At 43.8% G+C, this 25,623-nt stretch overlaps 1 protein-coding gene across 22 annotated transcripts in view; it reads right to left on the minus strand.

Moving 5' to 3' along the window:
* Positions 1-25,623, minus strand: part of HIVEP3 (HIVEP zinc finger 3) — a 304,681-nt gene that overhangs the window by 24,032 nt on the left and 255,026 nt on the right. For all 22 annotated transcript variants that reach the window (XM_068657516.1, XM_068657517.1, XM_068657518.1 and 19 more), the window contains one exon: positions 1,536-1,711. In XM_068657516.1, coding sequence (XP_068513617.1) covers positions 1,536-1,711 — 176 coding nt within the window. The remainder of the gene's footprint in view (positions 1-1,535; positions 1,712-25,623) is intronic.

Consider the following 25,623-nt stretch of genomic DNA (forward strand, 5'->3'; position numbering starts at 1 on the left):
GAAGTCCTTTGGAGGCAAGCATCTATTTGCAGCGTGCAATCAGCACAGTCGGTGCTGACAGTTTGTGCGCTTCAAGGGAGCAGAGATGGAGAGCAAAGCAGCCGGAGAGATGGTGAGAAGGATGGTTTGATCTCAGCATCCTGAACAAAAGGCTAAGAGAAGCATGATGGAGAGCAAAGGGAGGTGACGGAAGAAGCTGAATGGATTCACCTCTCAAAGGAAAACCTCGGAACAAACAGAAGCAAGAGGGAAAGAGAAAGTAATGGATCAGGTCCAGCTCCAGGCCGGGAGGGAGAAGAAGAACTGTCACTTGGATCTGCTGCATGTGTCTGATGAGAATTTGACCTCAAATACAGTATCACTTCCCCATGCTCCCAAACGCTTGCTGATTACCAACACACTGTTACCCAGAAATGACCTGCCAGCTTTACCAACAAGCTGTCAGCTCCGGGTGCTGCCCACCCTGATTCATCCAGCCTCAGGGGCACTTTTCGAGCACCGAGGTGCAGACACAGGCGTGCTATGGTCCACGTAGCACCTCATGCTTCCTCCCACGTCCATGCTGTGCCTCTTTCTTGGGTAAGAGTGGTTTTGGGGGAATGACAGTATTCTTGAGAAATTAACTCTCCCAGCTGTGTTATTTTCTGAGATTTGCAATGATGGAGCTATAGATGATGGACTTTTCATATGTATGTCAAACTATAATTAAGACACCAAACTCAGCATCTTTGTAGTGAGACCTGATGCAGCCAAAGATGGAGAGGAGAACTGTGAAACCCACAGTGCCAGACTCAGGAGAAATCAAAGGACCTGGGCACTTCTGGCACTCTTGACAACTTTATCCACAGTATATATATATATTTATATTTTTGGCCTTTTTTTTTCCATCTTCTTGATAGAGTCTACTCGCACAAGTTCACTTTTGGGTTGAAGCAATGATAGAGGGTGCTTGTGAAGAACAGCTGGCAGTGGTGAGATTGTGGATCATTAATGACTCGATGTCCTGAGATGGAGGCCTTTAGAGAAAAAGTCTACTGATATGAAATAGAAAATGTTGAAGCTACATGCAACTGCGAAGGATGAAAATGTGCAGCGCAAATACCGATCTTGAGAGCATGAGCATAAAAAGCCACCCAAAGACTGTCTGCAGGTGTTTGGTCAGGGATGTTTGCCTGCACCCAGGAGATCTCTGCTTTCATTCTGGGGTGGTTTTGCTCACAAACCCCTACCAGTGAAGCTTTATTTCAGGATTTTTCCCTTTAAGAAACACCAAGAGGATGGAGCAGACACGTTGCAGGCTGGCAGGGGCAGCCAGTGCTCTGTGCCATGGCTCAGTAGGACGCACATCAGCTTATGGCAGGGCTGCTCCTCTTTGGAAAATTTCAGCCCATTTAAGACTCCCTTGTCCCCCTCCCTCTGGCTCTGGGGGTTTTCCAGACCCTGGGAAGGCCTTCCCTTCCCCTTCGCAAGCGCCCCCAGGAAGGCCTGTAAGTCAATATACTGAGCAGAGGAGCTAGGAGCTGACTGTCTCTTACCTTTGGTTTTAAAAGCAAAGTTACAGTACTTGCAGACATATGGCCTGACGTCTGTGTGCGTGCGAATGTGTTTCTTCAGCATGCTGGGTTTCTTGCAGCGAATTCCACACTCCTCACAAACATACTTCCCTCTTCCACGGCCTCGCACATACACATACTCTTCGTTTGATTTGTACCTATGAGCAACAGGTGTCATGATAAAAAAAAAAAAAAAAAAAAAAAAAAAGAAGATTCCCACCTCAAAAGTAGACACAATTTTCCTGGATTCATTCAGCATGTTATTGACACCACCAGTCTCATTTACCATTTACTATCTCTGGGTAATTAGGCTAAATTCAATATATCTTGAAAAGCTTTTGCCCAGAGGCCTTCTTCCTCTTCTAATTTATTTATTTATTTATTTTTAATGTCTTACATCTGCCTCTCTGTACAGACAAATAGCCCAAAGTCTGAGGTCAAGTCACAGGGTCACCCAAATGTCCTCATTTTTCCCATCCTCAAACACGAACTGAGACACTCATAACAGTCTGAGTAATATATGTCACAGTCCAGCCCGGTGGCCTGAATCATCTCGCAGCCTGTGCTGCGTTTTAAAATATGCACAGTCTGTCACTGTACTGTGTGAAGTACTGAGAAAATACATCCCGGATAAATCTCTTGTGACATGACCTTCTGCACCCACTGGGGCAACAGAAAAGCCATCTGAAAGGACCACGATGCTGCGCTGCGAGCTGGGGTCCCTGCGCAGACTCCTGCCAGAGCGAGAAACACCCAGAATGGACACAAAACAAGAAAACATCATTTTTTAAAAAATATTATTCTAGCACTAAATGCAGTGACCATAAACTCAAGGCTCTTTCATCTTTGGCACAATATCACAACAGGTTCACCCGAGAGAATAAGATTGGTCATCCTTCCTTCACATTATATATTCATTTGTTTTCTGTCCATGCATTAGCACATAGGGAAGGCTCCATGGTGCAGGTTTGAAAAATATTTTTAGGTGAGACAAATCATTTAGCCTCCTGCAGCTTAGCAAATGGAGTCTGTAATTTCCTGTACTTGCAGCAAAAGAAGAATAAGGTAACACAAAATCGCCCCCCTCAGATTTTTAAAGAAGCCAAATTGTTGAAGTGTGGTACTTCTTGTAACTTATTTTTCTATCCAGTATGAAATATGTCTGGTCTTCCAAAAGCTCTGAACATCCACACTTGAAAGTAAGGCTTTCTAGAGCATCTTAATAGCAGACCCGAAGACACACAGCATCATCAGTCACCCTCTAGTATCTGCCCAATAAACCCTATTCCAAACCAGAATGGGGAAAAACAGCAGCCAGTCTGAAGATAAACTGAATAGGAACAGCAGTACAAACTAAGAAGTGTAGCTTGAGTGCTTAAATATGTGAAGGTATAGTAAATGCTTTAAAAATAAAAAATGTACTTATAACATAAAAAAATAATAATAATAAAACTGAGTAAACTATACACAAAGATCACGAATCTGACCCTGAACTGAGATGACGATAGTGACATGGTCTGCACAGGACACATCCAAGAAAATCACATCCCAGTTACTCAAAGTGGGGATTTAAAGGCGGAGAAATCAAACTGCATGAACCCTTTCATCTCCTACCCACGCAGAAAGCACCTGGCCTTGGCTCCATTTCATTTCATTCATTTAGGAAGCGTACAAGTAATTTAAATTCCATGTGGGTGTTCAGGGCACCTACTTCACATGATATTCACAATTTTCCTGGGTGCCACCTGGTAAACATAAGGTCTGGACTAAACCTTTTCTCTCCAGCCAGATCCTAGTCTCTCTGACTCAGACTCCCATCTGTAAAGAGGGGTCATGGCCACATCTCTGCTTCAGAGAGATGTGAACAGATGCTTACAAGATGATGAGTTGCTCACACATGAAGGTGATGAGGTTGCAGATTTTCTAAGCAGGTTCAGATACAAGCTAGAGAACAGGGGAAAAATGGGTGTACAGATAGCCCCATTCAAACCTGAAATGCTGGCTGCATCACCAGCATAACCAGGTCTTGGTGCCAACAGCTGCACGTGGGGGAACAGCTTGTGTTTCTGTCCTTTTGCGTCACAAGTTCTCCAGACCATAGCCAGGGTCATCTGGCAGCCCAGATACTCCCATGCACTCTGTCTCCTGTAACTGATGCCACAGCAATGCCATCTACACACACACACAAAATAAATAAATAAATAAAAATAACTAAATAAAAATGACAAGGCTCTCATTATTTGGCCAGAGGGAACTGAGCTGGTGTGTGAAGAGCACACACTGACTGCCAGCCTCCGTCCCAGGATGTCCAATGACCTCCATTTAACCTTACAGACACCAGTTCCAGGGTACCCATAATTAATGGTTAGACTGGCCAGTGTCTCTTCTTTGGTCAGTAAGTGATTTAATAGGAAAGCAACAAAAGGAACTCAGGAATCCTGATCCCCCTTCTCCTGTTCCAATTCACATTTCAGGCTTCCTTCTGCCCCTCCTTTCTTTCTGTCGTTATGCTGGTAATCACCTTGCCATTTAAAAAATGAAATTGCTACTTTATCAGTCTTGTACTTGCACTACCCTTAATTACACTCTCACATGGAAACCTCTAAGTAAGTCCTTTGTGTCCCACAGTCCCTCTGTCGGCCTCATTAAAGCTATCAGGGCCGGCTTTTCCTGGATAAAAAGTGACACGTGATTTAATCTGAAATTAGGCATTGAAGTTTATCTGACACTCTGTGAGACTAAGCCATCCTTCAATACAGATATTTTTCTACATCTCACAAAGCATGCAGGGAGAGCAGGGAAACAGAAAAGGAGAGGTGACCTAAAGAAATATGAACCCAAACAAGGAGAATGCAAGGTAGGTGATATTGCCACAACACAGGAGAAGGCTGCTGCAAATGGCATCTGTCTACATGGAAGGCTGTAATATGTTTGTGGAGATAATTACCTCAATATGAAGTGGGTTTCTCTGTGAATCTAATACGCTCATATGATTTGCATCAGAAAGACAAATCAATGACAGCTCATTTCACGTGAAGATTTACCCTGGATGAGGAACCTTCCTGCTCCGTGGTGGTTGCTGTAACCAGATTCCTCTAATAGCCACAGTTGGAGTTTGTGTCAGCAAGTCTGCACCTCTCTTCCAGAGCATTGTGGAATTCATAATCCTGTAGTTAGCAACTTAAACCTCCTATGGTGTCACGGCTCCAATCTAATACTGTGATGATTTGAAACCCGGGAGGCTAACTGGCCATTACGAGCTCAGAGACTAATTTGGAAAATTGTTCTTTCAAACAGACACATAAAAGGATAAAAATTCTGTTATCTGATGCATTTTCTTAAGGTTTATTTGCTCTGTTCCACTAGCAAATGCACATTTGTTGAACGTCCTGCAACCACTACAAATACCTTTCAGAGCAAGAGGAGCTGGCAGAGCCCTGGCAGTATTTGCTGGCTGCCAGGAACAGTACCAGCTTCAGAGACCTGATGGCCACAGAGCAGGCTGCCGCTGTCAGGAGGCAGGATAACATGAACCTGGGGAAAGCTTTGTCTTAACTCTTTCCCTTTAACATTGTTGAAACCTAAAACCATGAAGCATTTACTCTTTTGCAGGTTTTAGGAGGTTTAGTTTTTACTATTTGCTGCGGCAAATATCTGTCTATCCTTTTCAGCCATATACACTTTTTTTTTTTTTTCCTTTCTCAGTGCTGTGAGCAACATCCAAAAATCTTCCTGTGGCTGAAAACCACACGATAAAAGCTTGGAAAGCAGAGGGGGAAGGAAGCTTTGGTGGTTCACAGGCAGGAATGGAGAGCAGGTTTCTGGGGGACTCAGTGCTGCCTATGAGACACAGCTGGGCTGCAGCACCCCTTCTCTCCTGCTTCCTACAGCTGCCAGGAAATTACCTTGTCCAGTGAGGTCTTTGCCAATGTGCCCTTGCGGGTCACAGCCTCAGCACAGCAGCTGCACTTACATTATTTGCCAGTTACACATAGGTACCCCGCCTTTGCCAGTTTCCAAAATCTGTAAGCTCAGTGGAGCATTATGGTACAGAATGCCCCTGGTTAATTTTGCAGTGAGTGAACAAGTATTTCCTCAACTGGTTTTGACATTTGTTAAATGTACTTGTTTGCTATGTGGGTTTCTGGTACACAGTAACAGGAATCAGATATCTGATCCCTTTCCTGAGCTACTGCAATTAGTTCACAGTCAAGTGACCTGAGCAGCCCTGGTTGTTGCCTTCGGTGCAAGTCTTCTGATTTTATTGATGGCACATTTTATCTGTCACCAGGCTGCACACTCATCTGGCTTGGCTAAATCTTTCGGAAGTCCCTGACAGTTCGTTATGATATTAGCTAATCTAATTTATGTCTTACGCCACCTGAAAAATTTGACAGATTGCTGATAAATGCATAGCTATTATAACATCACTAATTACTAGTAAGTTTATTGCCTTTATCATAGCTTCCCACTAGACAGTTAGAGCCCTTCTTCCCAGTGATGCTAGCAATACCCTCTCTGAAACTGCATGTGCAGCAGAAGTGCTTATCCTACCCCCTGTGTGCCCTAGAGAAACACAGGGTGCGAGACCCTACAAGACTGCAGTCTTTGCAAGCATCACCACACACACAGGTGCATCCTTAAGGCCAGACAGTTACTAGGAAATCTCCCTTAAATCAAGCCAAGATACAGCAGAACAAAAAGAAGTATTTCTTTACAAAATCCAGACTAGACAATGTCATTTCCAGGTTTCTAAAAGCATCATATAAACCTCCTAGTATCCTGATTTACCAGACAGGAATATTGCACCAAGACAAACAAAGGAACTTCTGAAGAGTGATACAGCAGGTCAGCGAGAGAGCTGGGTATGGATGTGGGAGGCCCTGGCACAGAAATCCCTCTTCCCTGTCTGAAGCAACAGAGCTTTGGCAAGCAGCACTCCCCAATCCCCAGCAATCCCAATGAAGACAAGTGAGAGCTGAATGAGACCCCAGCACCCAGGCTTACACAAAAAGCCTGGCATGAAAGTGTAATTGCAAAGATCATCTTCCTCTTGAATTAGGTATCCACAGCTCAGACAAGGTCCAACACCAGAAGAGTTACACTAAGTTAAACTACCCAAGGTGAGCACCTCACAGGCAGCAAACCTTCAGGGTCCCTTCTGCTTCGCGAAACCCTGGGACGGGGACTATCTCTTTTCACATACACATCACAGTGCCTGAAGCGACGGGATGCTCATTTTTAGTGGAATCTAATTCAGATAACAAATCAGCAGCAATTCAAAGACAAATAGCTGGCTTGGACCCATGGGAATCCCACTGGGGCTTAAGGGTATTAAATCTTCTCTTAATCTGCATCATTCACTCTGATGGAGCTGAGGGCTTTAGAGACAGCAGAGCTGGCCCATGCCCACAGCACCATGTGCTGCTGCCATGGGAAAGGGGGCTGGGACAGCCAGGTGCTCCCAGGCTGCTCCTGTCCCCAAAGATCATGATGTCTCCAGTGCACAGGGCTCTTTGTACATGCAGAGGAGGTGGATGGATAGGCCCTATTAAGAGGTCTCCATCTTTTAGCTCGCAGTGGGCAGAGGATTAAAAGATGCCAAATACAGCTCCCTCTCAGGAGTGCTGCCCGCATCAGTTTCCTTGCACACCTCAGGTCCACAACTGCACAACAGAGGGGCAAAACCAAGAGACACCACGACAGGCTCGCAGGCTGCAGACACTCTGTGTCGGAGGTGAAAACCTGCAGCTTTGCTTATGTCTCTTCCAAAAAAAAGCAGAGACTAGAAACACATGGAAAAAGCAACACATCTCACCCCTGAGTTTCTATGTCCCCAGGTTTGTTCATATGTATGGAGGAAAGATGTAAAGTATAAACAACCACACGCTCCTTTGAGAAATGGTGTCATCTGATGGGTTCTAGAGCTTGTGTTTATGCCCTTCAAATAAAGATGTGAGTAATGTGATTAGTTTATGAAGAGCAAGGAATTGCAAGAAACAGTACGGACTGGCAGGTAAAGCAACGGACCAGGAAGGAGGAGACAGGAACAACATGAGATGCCTTTGGATGCAGATCAGGGAAGCTGGACTAGTTAAGAGTCATCTGCATCACCAGCTACTGCAAGCCTAAAATGGGAAGCACAGCTGGTGCTCAGCTAGGCATTTGCCATATTTTGGGATGAACTTCCTTTCCATCCCAGCAGACACGGGGTAAATTCACAATGTTACTGGATACTGACACTAAAGAAGGAAAACTTACAGATTTACCCACAGTATCTACCAACCATCTACTTTAACTAAAAAAATGCAATTAAATGTGTTGCTCAGGTGCAATTCATCTCTTTGCAGAGGAAGTACACAGCAGCTTAAGCAAACCAAAGCCAGGATTTACTGTTTTCCCTCCTTGGACTGCTTTCAGTTTGGACTATCAATTGCAGAACTGTCCCAAGAAACTCTGCAAGTCACCTTGGTGGGCTTACAAGGCCATGAGACCATCTGTGTGGAAAGGGATGTGGTGTAAATAAAGGTTGTGGCCTTCTGCCACGGTGGTCACTGCAGGATGCCTCCAACCACTTTGTAAGGCACTGAGAAAACCTCCCTTTAGACTCTGCATCCTCCAGGCAGGAGGTGTGAAGAGCAGGGGACACCCAGAGAAGGCAAAAAGCTGAATCAGTCTGGGCTAAAGCCAGTGATCTCACATCTGCTCTAAGGCAACATGCCCAGCTGTCACCTGCCCCTGGCCGGTGCCATCCCGTCCATCCTCGCCAGCCCTGCCACACTGCAAGGCCATCAGTAGGGTCTGGGGAAACTCATGAAAAGTGCAGGACATGGTGGGGGGCAGGAGCAAGGCAACATTCCTCACTTTTTGCAAGTGGTGCAGTACATTAAACTACCTTGACAAGTCCCCCCCCCAAAAAAAAGGAACTTTTGTTCCAAGCTGCTTTTCAGGCCCCAGGCTCTGTAAAATATCTTATGACCAAGCAATGAATATTGATAGACAAAAATAGGACATTAATTCATTTTTGGAGATTTAATTTCACTACAAAAAGTGTGAATGTCTTCATGGACACCCATTTGTGATCTCCTTTGCTGTGTTATCAGTTCCAGGCTTGCTGAAATTTTGTATTTATATCCCATCCATGACGGGGGGAACTACATTCAGAACCGCACACCAACTGTGCGTCGCTTATTGGGAAACATTTTTATGAAATAGTCATAAAGCATTGAAGAATACATTATTAGGAGATTGAATCCCCATTTGTGTACATCAGGGGGTGTACTAGTCATGGAAATTATTTTGTTGTTTCTGAGATCTACCAACATTGACTAATCTTACTTAGATAACTGATCAGGTGTAGCTATATGACCACCAAATATTATTATTTGGATATCAAGTCACACCAAAAGAAGGCCATACTTTTTCAGAGCAGCCCTTTGAAGTATTTTGCACTTAGCATCTTTTGTCCCACCAAAGTTCAGTGCCTCCAAAGGGGAAGGTGTTGCTTATGGCCATCTAACTTGCTTAGGAAAAAAGAGGTGACCACCAGGTTTCTGGCATGTAAACCCCCTGTGTTTTATGCCATGAGGTCAGCTGCTGACTGAAGGACCGGGACACAATCCGCATGGTCGTGGCACACATGAAGCACAGGGAGAGGATCTGCTCACAGGGAAACCAGCACTCTTTGGCAGTGCTGGTGTCCCTCAGAGCCAAATGCCCATCTAGCTTCCCAGCAATGCTGATCACCATGACTGCAAAGTACACATTGATTCAACAAGAAACTCTAACGACAACTTCAGAAATAAATGTATGTCATTTGCTTCTTCTCTGCACAAATTTGAGCATAGATAGGTTGAGTAGGAATTTTATGGCACTGCAAATAATAATAAAAAAATAATAATCACACAGGACAGCTCAAGTCAAAGTTACCCTGTCTGTTTTTTGGAACATCCCTGGTGGGTCCTCATAGCTCAGATTTTACCTAAGGCAATTTTCCACATTTCTTTTCTTTGAATGGGAAACAATAAAGTGGGTGTATCCTCACACTGTACTCCTTGTGATCACAGTTCTGTCAGCACGACCTCAGTGGCACTGGGGCTGTGTGGGACATGTCAGCTGCTTCAGAAATGAAGCACCATGGGTGGTCAAGGCACTGTCCGAAAGCAGATCAATGATTCTCCAGCTTGCCTACAAAAATTAACACTGGCAGAGAACATATATCATGGAAAAAAGCCACAGGAGTTGCTTCCTATAGCTCTGTACTGTGACGAGGCAGCCAGACCACCAGGATGTGGGGAGGTCAGTGTAGAAACACGAAGTCAAAAGAAATAGCTCTTCATCTGACCACATCTGGAACACTACGTCCAGGTTTTTGTGTTTCAGAATTTGAATGACACCAGCAAGCCAGAAAAAAAAAAAAAAAAAAAAGGAAAGAAGCAATTTCTCTGCTGAAGGGAACGGATGCAAGGATGAATTGGGAGAAAGCCATACAAAAACTGAATGGTTCAAACATCATACCAAAACAGAGATGATAAAAGGTCCAGGGACAGGCTAGTCATCTGGGAAGATGTGCAGAATGGGCATGATGGGAAGACATTTTTTTGTATTGATGGTTATCCTAAGAACTACAAATTAAAAGTAAGGAATAGAAAATTCAGGCTAATCATTAAAAAGTATGGGCAGTGTCCTCAAGTAGGTTTGCCCTGCACAAAAGTGTGGCATAGATTTAAGCTGTATAAAACCTCCTGCGTATTCAGGCTTTAAAGTACCTTTCACTTCTCTCTGTAAATTCACTGGAAGAGCTGACACAAATTTTGACACCTCTGTAACACACACAGCGGTCTCCAAGAGTACAAACAGCCAGAGTGAAAGCAATACAGAAACTATGCATAAACAACCCAAATCCACAAAAGAAGCTTTTACGAGCGTAAAAACACCGGGCAGAGAACGACTGTTAAATGCATTTTTCCATCAGCGAAAGCAACTCCTTTTGCCAGTAGAGCCTATTTTGATGGAAGAAGGGACAAGAGGATTTGTGATGGTGTCAGCTGGTCTGCACCAGGGGAAAGCTCCACCATCAGCTGTATGATCTGACCTTCCCTAACCTGGAGCAGGCACTCAAGCAGTGTGGTATGTCCTGCACAAACCACAGGACCTCCTTCAATTAAATTAATCCAGCACAAAGAAAGCACAACACCAGCAAACATTGTATATGGATGTAAACTGCAGAAACAGTGCAGATTGTTATTACTCCTCTGAATGTTATGCTTGAGTGAAAGCTTGATTTAATTTGGGGTTGTGGCATCAGACCTTTTCTAGTCTATTAGAAGTAAAATTACAGTTTTACTCATTATGGCTCTCTCTGTTGTTATACAACTCTCTACGCTCTAATCACTTAATTGTCATTCTAAGCTGCTCTAAAAACACATCTATTTCAGAAAAAAAAATCAATGTAAATAATACTACACTGTTTTATATAAGGTGACAACCCAGCCTTTGATTACTAAAATGCATTTAGAGATGAAAGCAGACCAAAAAAATGGAAGTGCATTTACTGCAAGGTGAAAACATTTCACTGCACGGTGTGTGCATCATCATTTCAAAGGTGGTCAGCTTTAGCCACCGAAGCATGAAGAAATGTGGAATTACAATGATCTTGTGCACAGGCTAATCAATTCCTTCTGGGCTTCCTTTCCATTAAGCCCAATTGCAAGAGCAGAGAGGTAATGCAAAAACTTCCATACGCTCTCAAATTTCGTATAATGACTGGGCCATGTGTCCATATCCTCAGAAGATGCCACACAAAAGTCAGTTATTGCAGAGTGCATGGCATCTGAACACCTCATCCCACCATCACTGTGACATAAATGGAGAAAGAGAGAAAGAGAGAGAGAGAGAGAGAGAGAGAGAGAAAGAAGGAAGGAAGGAAAGGAAGGAAAGGAAGGAAAGGAAGGAAGGAAGGAAGGAAGGAAGGAAGGAAGGAAGGAAGGAAGGAAGGAAGGAAGGAAGGAAGGAAGGAAGGAAGGAAGGAAGGAAGGAAGGAAGGAAGGAAGGAAGGAAGGAAGGAAGGAAGGAAGGAAGGAAGGAAGGAAGGAAGGAAGGAAGGAAAAGAAGGATTAGCTGCTGAGGTGCTGGGTAATGACAAGGACATGAGGCAGCATCAAAACACACATCTGCGTTCCACTTCTACATGTCCATTCTGGAAGATTTCCTTAAACAAATCTTGTTTCTTAATTAAGAATTTTTTCTTAATTTGTTGTTAGGACAAATTATGCTGCACAATAGCAAGACTGGACTTTTTTCCCCAGCACCACTAAGACAGGGTGGGTCACAATGCGAGAGGCCGCAGGGGTAAGCACACACACTGTTCCTGGGGCACTCCTCCAACACCATCTTTCCCTTTTGAAGATCAAATACAAATAGAATCAAATAAGAAATTATGAAGAAAAAAAAATAAAAATAAAACTGCCAGACTCACACAGCTGATTCGTAAAATATTCACAGAGAAAGTCTAGCATGGAAATCCCCGTAGATGACCTCTCAATCTCATTTCTGTCTCCTCTGTCCCCATCAGAATTGATTAAACAATTTCCAGAGAATCTGACATTAACCAATCTTACCCTAAGTGACTCTCGACTGACACAGATACTCACTGTTCCCAAAACAGTTCTTTATGCAACTATTTTCTTAAGTGCTATGAGTGATTCTGGATGCCATTGCTGTTTTAATTATAGGCTGCCTTCTTGTCCTTCTGTCGCTTTTCATGTCAAGAAGGAAGGAGTGTGTTTAATGGCCTTACTCCAGTATTTTATTTCTCAGAACTAACTCCACTCATTGCAGTGTCTGTATTTTCAGAAGTACGTGAGGCTCTCTAACACTTGTTAGTCCTAAACAGATCATTAAGTTCTTGAAGAAACTGTTTTAGACTGAGGCCAATTAAAACTTATTGATTATTTAAAACTGCACAGAGTATGTTTAACTGACACATAAGCAAGTGCCTATATTAATGCATTCTATCCACAACTCTTGAATAGTCAATAGCTTCAGGACCTATCCTGAGAGAGGGTCTCTGTTTTGAAGCTGCTATCACACACTAGAGCTTATCTTAACACAGTTACCAGCATTCAAGGAAATACAATTCTTTGTGAGAGTTTGACTTCTGAGATGTACAAACGTGGAAGCATTTGGATGGTGCGTTTCTGTGCGCTTCCACAAAGAACCACCCACTTTTGACAAACATGTGCTTTTAGGGCACACAACACCTCGCTGTTCACTGGATACCATCATGTTGCAGCTACCTCCACATTTATTTCAAGCAGATTTTTTTCTGTGCCATTTACTGAAAATTTGATGCCATTAATTAGCCTTTTTTTTTTTCTTTAAACATCGCTGACTTTTCCACTAGAGAAACAGAATCTGTAGTAGCCTGGCAGAAATTCTGTCCTTTTCAAAGTCAAGTCCATTCCTTACAGTAATCTTGTTTTCAGATGGTTATTTCTTACACGGGTAAGTAATGCCAGTACCAGTAGATCTGTGATGCAACAATCAGAGGAGTCTCTCAACGGCCTTTTTCTGGCCCCCCAAAGATCTGCTTTTCCTGAGTGGCACTTTCATTTGATTCAATGTTTTTTCCATTTGTGGGTGAATTTTCTTTGGCTTTCAATCCCCAGCTGATCTAACTGGGATATGCAGAGGATGCTCAACACCTCTGGGCCTGATGCATGGGCTGGTCTGGAAGATTTCAGTTTTTGAGGACTTGTTAAGCTGCCTGTCTCCCAGACATGGTTGTCTCCTCCTCAAGCTCTCTGTGCAGCGCCTGTCCATTATGAGGAGTTCATGGTGCTTTGTTTGCTCCATTTTTGACCCAGGCTTAGATTTTTCTGGACACCATACCACTAAGATGCAGCACAGGGGAGTGCTGTTATCAGATTGGCCTTGGTTACCTAACATGAGTCAAGGTGATAAACTCTTAATATTCCTGCCATGGGACAAGGTAAGTAACCATTTACTCCAGTGACTACATTAGAGAAATGCACTTTCTCTTCTGACACCACACTGATACATGCCTTTTTATTCTCCAGCCTATTCGGAATAAATAAATATACCATTTACAACTTACACCTCAATGGAACACACCTAGGGGCCTTGGGGACAGGTACACAGACAAAAAAATCACATCTGTCCCTCTATGCAGTCCATTGCTACATCATTTACTTTTAAATTATGGAGTGGAATTTCATCATATCTCTTGAGAAACAAATTCAACTGACACTTAAAAGAAGGTCGGATTGGGAATTCTTTCCTAGCATTTTGTTCAAAATTGTATTTATGTTTTCTTACATTAATTTCATCTAATAATTGCTTAAACCTCTGCAGTTCCTCTGATTTTTGACATCATTGTCACTCAACTGAAGGTGTCCCATCTACGGTCACCAGAAGTACAGGCAGGCAGGAAAAGAAAATGCCATCTACTTGCTTTTACAATAAAGCTATAATGTAGCAGCCAACTCCATAAGGTCTTCAACACATCAAACATACTTTATCCTTAGCCTGAATACTAATTGCTTTTGTGTTAAGACTTATAAAGATGATACTTAATGAGGTTGGTTGGTTTTTCATTAAAAAAAAAAAAAAAAAAAAAGGAAAAAAGACACACTGCACATTTTTAGACTAAATCACTGTTGTGTTAAAAAAAAGCCAAATTTCTGGACATAAAAAAAAAAAAAAAAAACAAAAAAAAAACAACAGTAATTAAGACAAACACCACACAAGGGAAATTTAGCTGCATTGTTCTGCTACTGCTATGGAGCAAGGCACTTGGATCCCAGGTCCCCTGTGTCCCATTCCTCGGGTGATTATTTATGCCTCCGCAGTGGGAGTACGAAGGGTTGGACAGTGCTGCAGATCTGAATGGGGCATTTGAAAACCACTTTACACTTCACTAAGTGGGACAAGAAACAGCAAGAAAACTGAGACCAAGATCAACATCCACTGTTAATTCATGGCTCCTCAGCTTATTTCATGTACTAGAAATAACCTGCTTGCCAACATTAGTGGAGTGCTGCAAGCTGCAACTTGAACAGACAAAAGAAATGGCAAAGATCATCTCAGTAACAACAAGAAACACTCACTTAGAAGTTAAAGAACTGAACAAGAACTGAACAGACCAAACTCACACATCAATAGCTTTTCAGCCCCGAGTTCAAACCTTTCACCCAAACTATGCAAGTGATCCTTTCATCCCAATCTACAAGATGAATGCAGCCTGATGCTGAGCATTTCTGCACCACTGCAAGGGACTGGCCAGGTCTGTTCAACAACACTACCGGTGCTGTGCACAAGTAATCCCCCAGCCCTGTCCTGCCCTGAATGGATTTCATCACTCAGGACTTCAGGCATCTCTGTGCTGGGCTTCATTTCATGGCTTAGACAGATCTTAGAGATAACTGCAGTTATCATGCCCACACACCAATCTGGCATGAGGACTAAAGCATCTTGAATCTGTGCCTTAATCACTCTTTGCAATTCATCTCTATATTTCAAATGGAAAATATCTTGCAGCAAAAATTTTAAGTCACAAGTTCAAACAATCTGAAATTAGGAAACAATACATACATGTTTGCCCACTTAAAAAGTCTTTGCCCACTTAAAAAGTCTTACGCATCTGGGTACAACTTAGGGGATGATTTGATTTTTTTAAGTCTTGTTCTTAATGTGGACAAGCTTTGGAAGAGATGTGATATTATATTTCAAAATCTTTATTATTATTATTTAACAGTCATAACTACACTTTATCATGAATTTTTCTAACCACTTGAATGAACAATAAAGAGCCTTTTGGCATGTATTAGGGTGGATGAGAAATGAATTGCAGTCAGAGCTACAGAACCTGGTATTTCAATAGTACTAGCAACTTAAAGACACTTTCACTGGCCAAGAACCCTGTTCATTCCTAATGTCCTTGGTGCTGACGGCAATGGATGTCCTATCCTACAGGATTCTCGTGTTTACTTATTGCTTGGCCAGGCCACCTACTAAAATTCCCTGAGTACTCCAAGTGAGAGAAAGGAAATTTTCAGCCATTTTTATTCCAGTAAAATTTGTCATGTATTTCATGAGACAAAGAAAAGGTATGGTGTGATGCAACTGATTCATTCAGGCAAACTTTAAAAGCACCCTGCAAGCAGCAGAGTTACCCCTTTCTCTCAGGAAGGTTGCGATGTAATAGAGGAATCACTGGTTACTTCCAGCTTCCTTTTAATATCAGCCAGTTTTGGTAATGCTGATCATGTTATAATTAAGATATGCATAGACAAAAATAAGGATCAACTTCTCCATACAAATGAGCAAGAAAAATGGCTCAGAATAAACCCATTCATTGACGGATGTCTGCTCTGTCACATCTGTTTTCCTCTTCTTGTCTCATGGGACTTCAGTCCATCTTCCTTACAAGTAAGCTTGTTTTCTGAAAGATTTTTGAAGCAAGGATACCATTACAGTGACTTCCTACATCTTCATTCCCACTGCTCAGTCAGTGACAGACTTTGGGAGCATCACAGGAGGAGTCTATAAAAACAACAGGAACGGTGAAAGAAAATAAAACTTCCTCTCCGGTTCCTCCGCCTCCACCCTGCGATCATTTCACACTGGATAAATTCTCCCTGGGGAACTCAGTCTCCCTCTCTAGTTTGTATAGTGTGGTTACGGAGCTCAGCTCTCCATGTAGGTGTATGGAGCCTTGGGGGGAGGATGCTGCTCAGGAGCTGTTTTGATCCTCGTCCTTTTGTTACTTAGCAATAGAAACCCAAACACTGCTCCTCCAAGTGTAGAAGGCTTCCAGCAGCTCCAGCAAGGGCCCTGCAGGGAGTACTGAATTTCATTCACTTCTTCACCAGTGACATGAATACCCATCCATAAACTGCTGGCACAATAAAAACCAAATCCTAAGACTGCCTGCCATTACCAATAATGCAAACTCCATCCAAGCAGCAGCCTGGTTACGCTTTGAAATAACAGGAAGTGCCTTGATTTCAAAGAATCTTGGAAGTGAACCTGATACGCTGCACATTATGGAATAACTTCTTCAAGACGAATGCTTGATTTCCAAATGCCTTCACAAGAAAGCCCAGACAACCCCACTGCCAATCCCATGTGAAGCTCTAGCAGAAGCCAGGGAGATGGTTGGAAACATCAGGGTGTTTTTTCCAGGAGAAATGGTCCCCCTTTGCAGTATCAAGTCCTTCAGAAAGACACAAGCCAGAAAGAGCTATGGATGGGTCAGAGGAGTCATCAGAGGAGTCCTTCAAGGTTTCTTACAGTTTGAAGTGGATCAATGCAGTGTGCGTTTCCCCAGGCTAGCCTGCTGCTGACCTCAGGATGTCAGAACACCTCTCCTCACTAGCAGGATCCTGAGGGTTTCCTGCCAGCTGACTGCTCTGAATTACGCGCCTTGGCTCCGCCGACCACCGGCTGCTGGAAGGGGGAGTGGAATATAGCGGTTCCACCAAGTCTGACATTTCCCTAAGTGAGGTCCAACTCCCCAGTGAAAGCTCTTAATAAGTAATAACAATAAATAATAATAATAGACTACATTTATTTCTACAGCATAGAAGCCAAAAAGCCTCTGGCTATATTCGAGCATAGTAAATAAAAGCAGGTCCAGCTGCCTGGTCCTTTCTTTCCCAAAGGCAACAAAACAGTACAAAAAGCCAGAGTGAAGACAATCTGAGAACCACAATAACCCTGTAACAAAAGTACTCAATAAGTTTCATTTTCCAGTCTGTTCTTGCCCTTATCACCAGTGAGTATTGATGGCTGATGAGTTTCCGCTCTCCTCCAGATATAAATATGACTGACAAAATACCCAAAGCCACTTAGGTTATTATGACATCTCAACATCCCGGAGGATCTAATGGATTGGTCTTAGATTATCACCTACAAGTAGATCATCATGTCAGCCTTCATTCCGCTCTGTAAGACCTAGGGGTCGTAATTATTAATGAAATTCTGTACAGTGTTCCAGGAGATAGAGAAATGCTTCAAGGAAACATGAAACTCAAACTTGTCCCAAGCCTTTACCCATCCTTCAAGCTGGATCCAAGACAAACCAATTTCTTAAAAAATGATTTAATTATTTCTCATTTCCTGTGCTTCCTGTCTTCTGTCAAGGCCAAGCAAGGAAATGAGGACTAATCCCAGGGAGGTTTGAGATACCATCAGTCCAACTGGACAGCAGAAACACCAGGAACTGCAAAAGAAAGTTTTGTCCTTCAACATTTCAGAGCACTGCTAGAGCTGTAAGAGATTCCAGATGAGCTCAAGTGAAGCAGCTCAACTCTTGGACACTCGTCTGCATTTGCAGGATCAGAAGATTTTAAGCCTCCTCGTCTCTAATAATGACAAGGAATTGCGGTCCACGGTGAGGATCTGTGTTGTGAAACATTGGCTACAGGCAGTAAGCCATTGGTTCTGCTGAATCTAGGAACATCAGGATGGACCCTGTCGGGAAGATGCTCTCTTGGTGTTTTCACATCCAAAATATGGGCAGGAACCTAACCTGCCAGTGCAAGGGCCTGGGCGTGTGCTGATAGCAAGGTCAAGGGGAGGCTTCCTTCAGAGGTAGTAAACTGGCTCCAGTAACTTGTAAATTGTTGACCAAGGAATTGAATTTCTGCTAGCTTGGTGGCTCACTTCTCCAGTGATTACTCATCCCACATCTGTACGAAATCTGGCATCCCCGAGGGCCACTCTCCATCAGCCATGAGGTCTTCTGCAATGGCCCACAGCTTTCCAGGACCTCTCACTGCAAAGGATTCTGAAAATGCCCCTTCCCACCTCACTGCTCCTCCCCAGGGCATGATCTGAGTCACAATTTCTGACTTCAGCAACTTTAAAAAGTTGAGATTTCCTTCTTCTCCTGCTATCCCCGCAAAAACCAAGAAAGCCTAGAGAGAGGGAGCTGGATCCTGTTCTCTCTTGCACATAATCAACGCAATGATTTAGGCAGCTTCGATCACCCTTGCAGAGCAATTGAAGAAAACAGGGCAGCACAAGGGTAACCAGGAGTAGAGCCTTCATTACCCATGATGATGTGTGAGGAGGTGAGCAGAGCCAAAGTTGTGCTTGCAGGACCTACAGTTCAAAACCCTCAGCTCTTAACTTGGAACCAAAACATATTAGTTACCACAATTACTGAGGAAAAAATCTGGAAAACCCATAATGCTATTTTCCTAGTCATTTTTCAGCAATTGAGCTGTAAAAAAAAAAAAAAAAAAAAAAAAAAAACCTTTTCTCTAAGGCATCTGCTTTTAGCTGGTGCATTATATGACTGCTGTACAGAAAGTTTCAGTGTATAATGATTATAATAATAATAAAAAAATACAATTATGCCAAGAGCACACTCTTCTGTAGCTTAAGGAGCATGTATGCATGCCCTAGGTAATTTCTTTTAGAAGTCCCTAAATATTCTTCAGCCACAGACAGTCTCACTAACAACCTGCTAATTTTAGAAACCATTCCTACAGATGCAGCTTTATAACTGCAGATAACAGATCTACAACACGCAGATGCTTTTGCAAACCCCAGCGACGGAGGCGTTCTCACGGGACTGTCACTCAGCGCCAGCGGCCGATGCGGGTCTTGTGGCTCCAGGATGTAACGCGCCCCCCGTGAATTCCTGCAAGGACCGCGGGACCACGCTGGTCTCTCTGTTCCCAGCCGCTCTGCCACGCTCATGGGTGAGATCAGAGACACAAGCAGCAAAGCAGCTGGGAAATGAGTAAGGCAGGGATGCGGTCCCTCCATCTCCGGCACGGAGACACACCGGCAGCACGGATTTCTCCCCAGGGAATGTGGAGTGGGAGGAAGGAGGAGACCGGTTCCCAGGTCACTGATGGAAAATGCTGCGGGCCCGGCCACCTCCCCTGTGGGTTGGAAGGGACTGTGAAACAGGCTCTCCTTGGAAAGTTTCCCATGGAAGACTCGCAGAGATAACACAGAGAGAAAACGTGCCAATGGCTGCGTGTGCAAAGAGCAGAAGATTGTAAGGTTTGGGGGTGGAGGAGTGCGTTTAACAAGGACAAAAAATAAATTTTAAAAAAAGCCCCCTGAGAGAGCCTGATGGTGACATCAAAGGGCTTCCACTCTGAGACTCCCGTTCAACATTTAGCCTGAAGCAGGAGCAACTGAGAGCTGTCACCAGCAGCAGGTTTCCAGTAGCTCATAAGACGAAGAAGCCAGTGAGCCCAGCTGAGCTCCTACGGATCGCATCCCTGCACTGCAGAGTGGCTGCTCGTTAGCTTCCCTAATGAGCCTTCTTCAGCCCTGCCGTCCCTTCTGCACACAGTGACTTCACTCCCCAGTGGTGCAGATCCAGTGCCTGGCACACATGGAAACCAGTAACATTTTCAAAGACAGAAACCCTAGTATTTGTCTTAACGTGGTACTCACAAGTCCACCGTGCAGGCACTGAACACAGTGGAAAGCTAGTCTATACCCTAACGTGTTCCTGCCATATATAAAGGACAGATGAAAAGACAGCAGATGGACACTGGAGGGTAGTACGGGAAATGACAGGACAGTACTGGACAGCATGAGCTGTCATCGTTTCTGTAGTCCTCTCGAAGTGGAGATAAGTTGATGGAGGAGAAAGAAGGTCGGTGATGTTTTCAGAGCACTTTCTCCAGCATGGGAGGAAGTTTTAAGTAATACATAGGGAGCAGCGAGGGTTATCACCATTCAAAGGCAGCAGTGGACATTTCTGTAAACAAAAAAAGACAACAGGCAGAGTGGTGCTGGGCTGCTGAGAGCCTCACTAGTGACACCAGCTTATGTCTGACATAATAGGCAGCGAGCTTGCAGTACAAAAAGATGCAAAGAGGGCTCTATGCAGACAAAGCACAAGGAAATTAGTTTTTCTTTCAATTTTTCCAAAAAGGGCAGGGGTAGACGCAGAGTGATACCGCTAGCATGCAGAACAGGACATTGCAGAAGAGTCGCACGAGCATCTGACAAATTTTACTTCTGTATTCAGATGGGAAAGGTTGCACTTCAGAGTCATTGTGCATGAAGAGTCAGTAAAATTCAAATGCAGTCTGAATGCACAAGGAAAAATCCCTGCCTAGACAGAGCTTCCACAAATAACAGCAGGATGGTGCTGGTGTTGACTGCAATCATGCAAAGGAGGATGGAGAAATGGAGAACTTGCAGCACAGTGTGGGTTTTTTTCCAGCTTGAACTTGAACTGATTCTTGGGGCAGGATTCCCCTCATCTTATCTCAGTCATCTACACGCTGCTGAAGTAGTTGTGCAATGAAAACTCCATAGGCAGGAATACACTGCTGGTGACATCCTATTTATGGCTGCTGATTTTGCAGGTGTTCCTCACAGAATAACAGAAATCGGCTTCACCCCCCTGTGCTGAAGTCCCACAGAGGGATCTCATGGGACAGCAAGGGCAGGCAGCTCGCAGCTCTCTGCCACTGCTGGGGAAGCTCTGGCCCAGCAGGCAGAAAGGTTGGGGTGTGTGGAGCCAGGACAGTGTCCAAGGAGCAGGCAGAGATCTCCACTGTCTCCTTCAGGATGAGTTCCCACCTGGATGTGTACTGAGATGAGACCAGCAGCAATGGCTCATTGCAGACAAGGTCCAGCCTACTCAGAAAGTGCTATATCCAAGGGAACAAAGGCCTTTTTTCACATACTTCAGGAAACCCCTTTCTGCACTAACACTTCAGGCTACTTCCCTTTTTATATATATATATTGAAACATCACATAAATCCTTGCCTAGAACTCTTTCTCTACATATTTTGCATGTCTGTGAGGGAGTCTGTCAGAAGTGCCAGTGTATCATGCTCAGTTCTGCTGAGACCAAAATACTTTCCCATTTCTCTCCAGAAAGTTACAGAAACAACCGTCCGTGTTTATTCTACGACTGTGGCACTTTTCCCAAGCCAGACGGGGGACACACACAGGCTTCTGGGGGTCTCTCATCCACACGCCTTCGTATGGGACACATGGGCTTGCTTCCAGCTGAGACTGCTGGAAGACGTGCTGCTGTCTGAAGATGAGCTGACACCAAACCCCACAAGAATCTGAGGCGACTCCTCCTCGAAACCACTCGTCTTCCCCTTTCTTGGATAAACACTGAGCAGCAGGAAGCTGCCAACAACCACCAGCACCCGTGGGATCACCATCCAGCTGGGACTTCCCTTGACAGGGCCATCTGTGGAGGAGCTTGCAGCAATCTGATTCCAGGCACGGTTCACGAACCCGCTGCTCCAGATGTGACCTTGGCTGCTGGAGGCTTCGGCGGTTCTGGTGACACGACTCACGCTTCTTAAGAGACGGCAGGAAGGCTGCGGAGACTGTGCAAAAATAACCAGCTGCCATTACTGCTGACACGTCCTCTGCTCTCCAGCCTTTCTGGGCTGTGCAGGAAAAGGAGGACCATGAAATCCCCTTCCAAAGGAGGGGGGGCGAGTTAGAAGCTATTTTAAATCACTGCTCCTCAGTGCAAGAAATTAAAACTCCCCACACTTCAGCAGAGAGACTCGAGAGCACTTTATGCTGAGGTGCCCTGGAGATTTTTAACGCTGCACAGCAGCGATGCACCCAGGACTGGCGGTGTAGTGGCAGAAATCGCTGTGACTTTCTCTGCTGGAGAAGTCAAGCTGCGAATTGTAAAGGTTCATGGGCCCTATGGCTAGAGCACAGTATAGGACCGGCACCTGCCAGAGCTCTTCCATTTCCATAGGCTGCTGCCACCTGCAAGTTCCCTTTGCAATACATTAGCACTTTCTTACTTTCAACATTGTGCCCATGCAATAGGGCCACAGTTTTCATTCCTGGATGCTGTGAGTGAGCTTATTAAGCCTATACAGCTACATAAAGGTCCTACCTGCAAAGGTACAAGTACCTGCAGTTAGTGACCACAGCGAGCCCTGCACATTACTCAGTGCCTCATAAGATTAAATCCTTTCCTAAGTGATGAGCTCAGCTTTCAGTTCAACAAATTTAACTCAAGATTCAACATGTGAAGAGCTGAATTCATAATAAATTATTGTTATTAATGATACTTTACATTAAAAACAGCACGCTTCAGCTCTAATCTCAAGGCCATTGACAGCATGGGCAAATAGACTAATTATCCTTTATTTGCACTGTGATTCTATATTCCTACTTACACAGGAGAGCTGACTGCAGTTCACGGCATTACAGCCTTTGGGCAGAAAAAAAGGAAAATGTCCACAAACCAAGGATATACCAAGGTTATAAATTAAATAATAATAATTTTCCCCATTCTACAGCACCTGATTATGCCTATGACAAACATTCCTTGCCCTCTTTGAGCTGTGAAAAGCCAATCAATTTTTACCCTAAGCTCCCCAAACCTTTATTTTATGTGCCACACTTTTCTAGCAGCATTATGACCCATGACAGCTGACACAGGGACCTCGAGCCATACAGCATCCCTCCCCACTGACCAGCTCCACACTCCTACAGCCTTGGGGTCTCCGGTCCCACAGCAGCTCTCCTACCAAGCAGAGGGCTTTATTTTTAGTACTAAAGGTCTTTGCTCAGGTCACATTTGGGACAGGTTCTTGTTTTATCAAAACCAGCTTGCAGGCACAGGATGCTCTTCAGATCATTGCTTTGCAGATAACCCAATGCTTGGAAGTGCTCTTTGGTCTTGTAAAGGAACTGAAATACATACAGTTGAATCTCAGAAGAGCAGCATAAGCACTCAGGCTCTCCAACCTTGAAAAGCACATAACTCTGCAATTAAATAGTTTGTTTAAATAAGAATGGCAAGATGTTCGCAAACATTGAAAACCACTGGCTTAACTGCTGATCTAAAACATCTGCAAGAAATATTTGTTCTTTGAAAGTGCTGCTACTGTGCTGCTAGCCCAACCAAGAGTTAGACAAACCCATTCAATCGTGTCTGGGGTCTACAAGAAGCCAAGGCACCCAATAAACACAAAGGTTTATGAAAACTTGGCTACACGCATCTGATTATCCCACCCCATGTTTGACATACCAAGTCCTGAGTGAAGTTTAGCGACAAGAGGACCCAAGCTTTCAGAAACATGTGGACTTGCAGGAAGTCAAACCACCATGCAAAGATCCCAGGTGAACATGATCAGAAGAATTAGCCAAGACCTTGCTTGTTATGACCCAGTGGAGTAATCCTGCTTCCAATTTATACAAACCTTTCTGTTCTTCAGTCTTATCTCTAAACTGGCATAAACAGCAAAACAGAGCAGCAAAGATATTTTATTAGGTCACGTTGCTTTTTGCCTTAGATTCTATTCACAAAGAAGCATGCAGTTATAGTCAGTCTGGACTCGTGTTTTACAATACATATGCTCTCACATGTTTTAAAGGGTGACACCCCATCCTACCCTCCTTTTTCGCTCAATTGATTTTGTGTAAATGTGTGAGCATCAGCAGGTCCTTCAGGACAGGAAAATGACTTTAAGCACTCACAATGAGTAATCACAGCTTTTTCTTACTCCTCCATCCTGAAGAACCTGAGCTAGGCTGACAGCTGCCTTATAGCACTTCATGATCCAGAGATCATTGGACTCAGATTAGCTGCAGGTTTGAGATGCATCTGCCTGCACCATGTCCCCAGTGAGCTCCTCAAAAAAAAAGGCTACAACTGAAAAGCAAGTGGAGGCTATATCATAAAGCAACAACAAAAAAAATAACATTTAAATAGAAAAAAGAGAGAGAGAGAGAGGGAGAGAAAATGTAGTATTAAAAAGAGAGAGAGAGAGAGAGAGAGAGAGAGAGACAGAAGAGGTTTATATGTAGCCCAGCCCATCACATCCCTGCAGCTGGATCCTTGCCTCCAGCAGCTCGCTGGCTCTCTGAGCAGCAGCAGGCTCTGCCCATTCCCTCTGGTCTTCTTTCCATCTGCTCCTGCCACGTCCCACAGCCTCTCAAACCTCTCCCACCTCGAGCAAGCCCAGCAGTGTCCCTTGGGGAGGGATGATCTCACCTTCCTTCCAAGGCATCGCACCTCCCTCAGTTGTGCAGATGAACGATGATATTCATAACCATCAAAAATTCAGTTACATCATGGGCTATATCAGGACAAAGCACACAGGCTAAGCTGCTCTCCTTCCAGCACCAAACCAGGAAGAATTGAAAAACATTTCTTAAATGTAGAGTCTGGTTTTCACAACCTCGCTACTTAACGATGTAACAGGCTTTACTCAGTTCTTACTATCAGTACAACTGGTGTGCTCACTTCCAAATTAAACAAAAAAGTATTACTTTTCCAAAACCAAAATTTGGAATTTAAATTGGAAGGTGGTGGTCCTTAATCCCCACTGTGAGGCACACGGCCCATCTCTAGGTGGAATAACTAGCCAGTGGGTGGATTTCATGGAATTCATGCTCTTGTGTACATGTAATTTATTTGAAAATACAATTTAGACACATGCTACTCTCAGACCTCTACCATTTCCATCATGCAGAATGTTCCCAAGAATTTCACATCCCATCTGTCATCACCAGGATTCTCTGGTTGTCTTTGATACTAAAGAGAATTGAAAATCAACTACTACATTGAAAAAAAAAAAAAAAAAAAAGACAAACAGGAATCAGATTAAATTCTGCCTTGAGAAGAGATCTGTCTTCTCAAAAGTAATGTTTTCATCCTTAGAAAGGGCCAGAAAAGGAAGTCCCAAAAAGCCAGTTCAGAATTATGTTCTCAGAGTCATCTTCCTGCTATTTACCTTGTGGAATATGGATTGAGTAACAGGCAGTCAGGTCCAGGTCTGTCTATTTGAACATCAGGTTTCTAATTGATTGCACAGTACTTGGAATCTATTAAAGGGCTTCTATAAATTACATTTCTGTATAGGCCAGGCTGCCTAGATGTGCAGATGTTAAGAACTGGCTAATCCTAAATAAACCTGGTAAAAACGTTTGCCTTCTCAGATTTTCCACCAAATTAATTGTAGAGATTGTGTCACTGAATCGATACAGTGCGAACCCTATAATGTTGATGTTTGTCACAAACCCATAAGCAGTCTGCTCACATAGAGACCTCATTATTCC

The sequence above is a fragment of the Anas acuta genome, chromosome 21, assembly GCF_963932015.1.
Source record: "Anas acuta chromosome 21, bAnaAcu1.1, whole genome shotgun sequence".
NCBI lineage: Eukaryota > Metazoa > Chordata > Aves > Anseriformes > Anatidae > Anas > Anas acuta.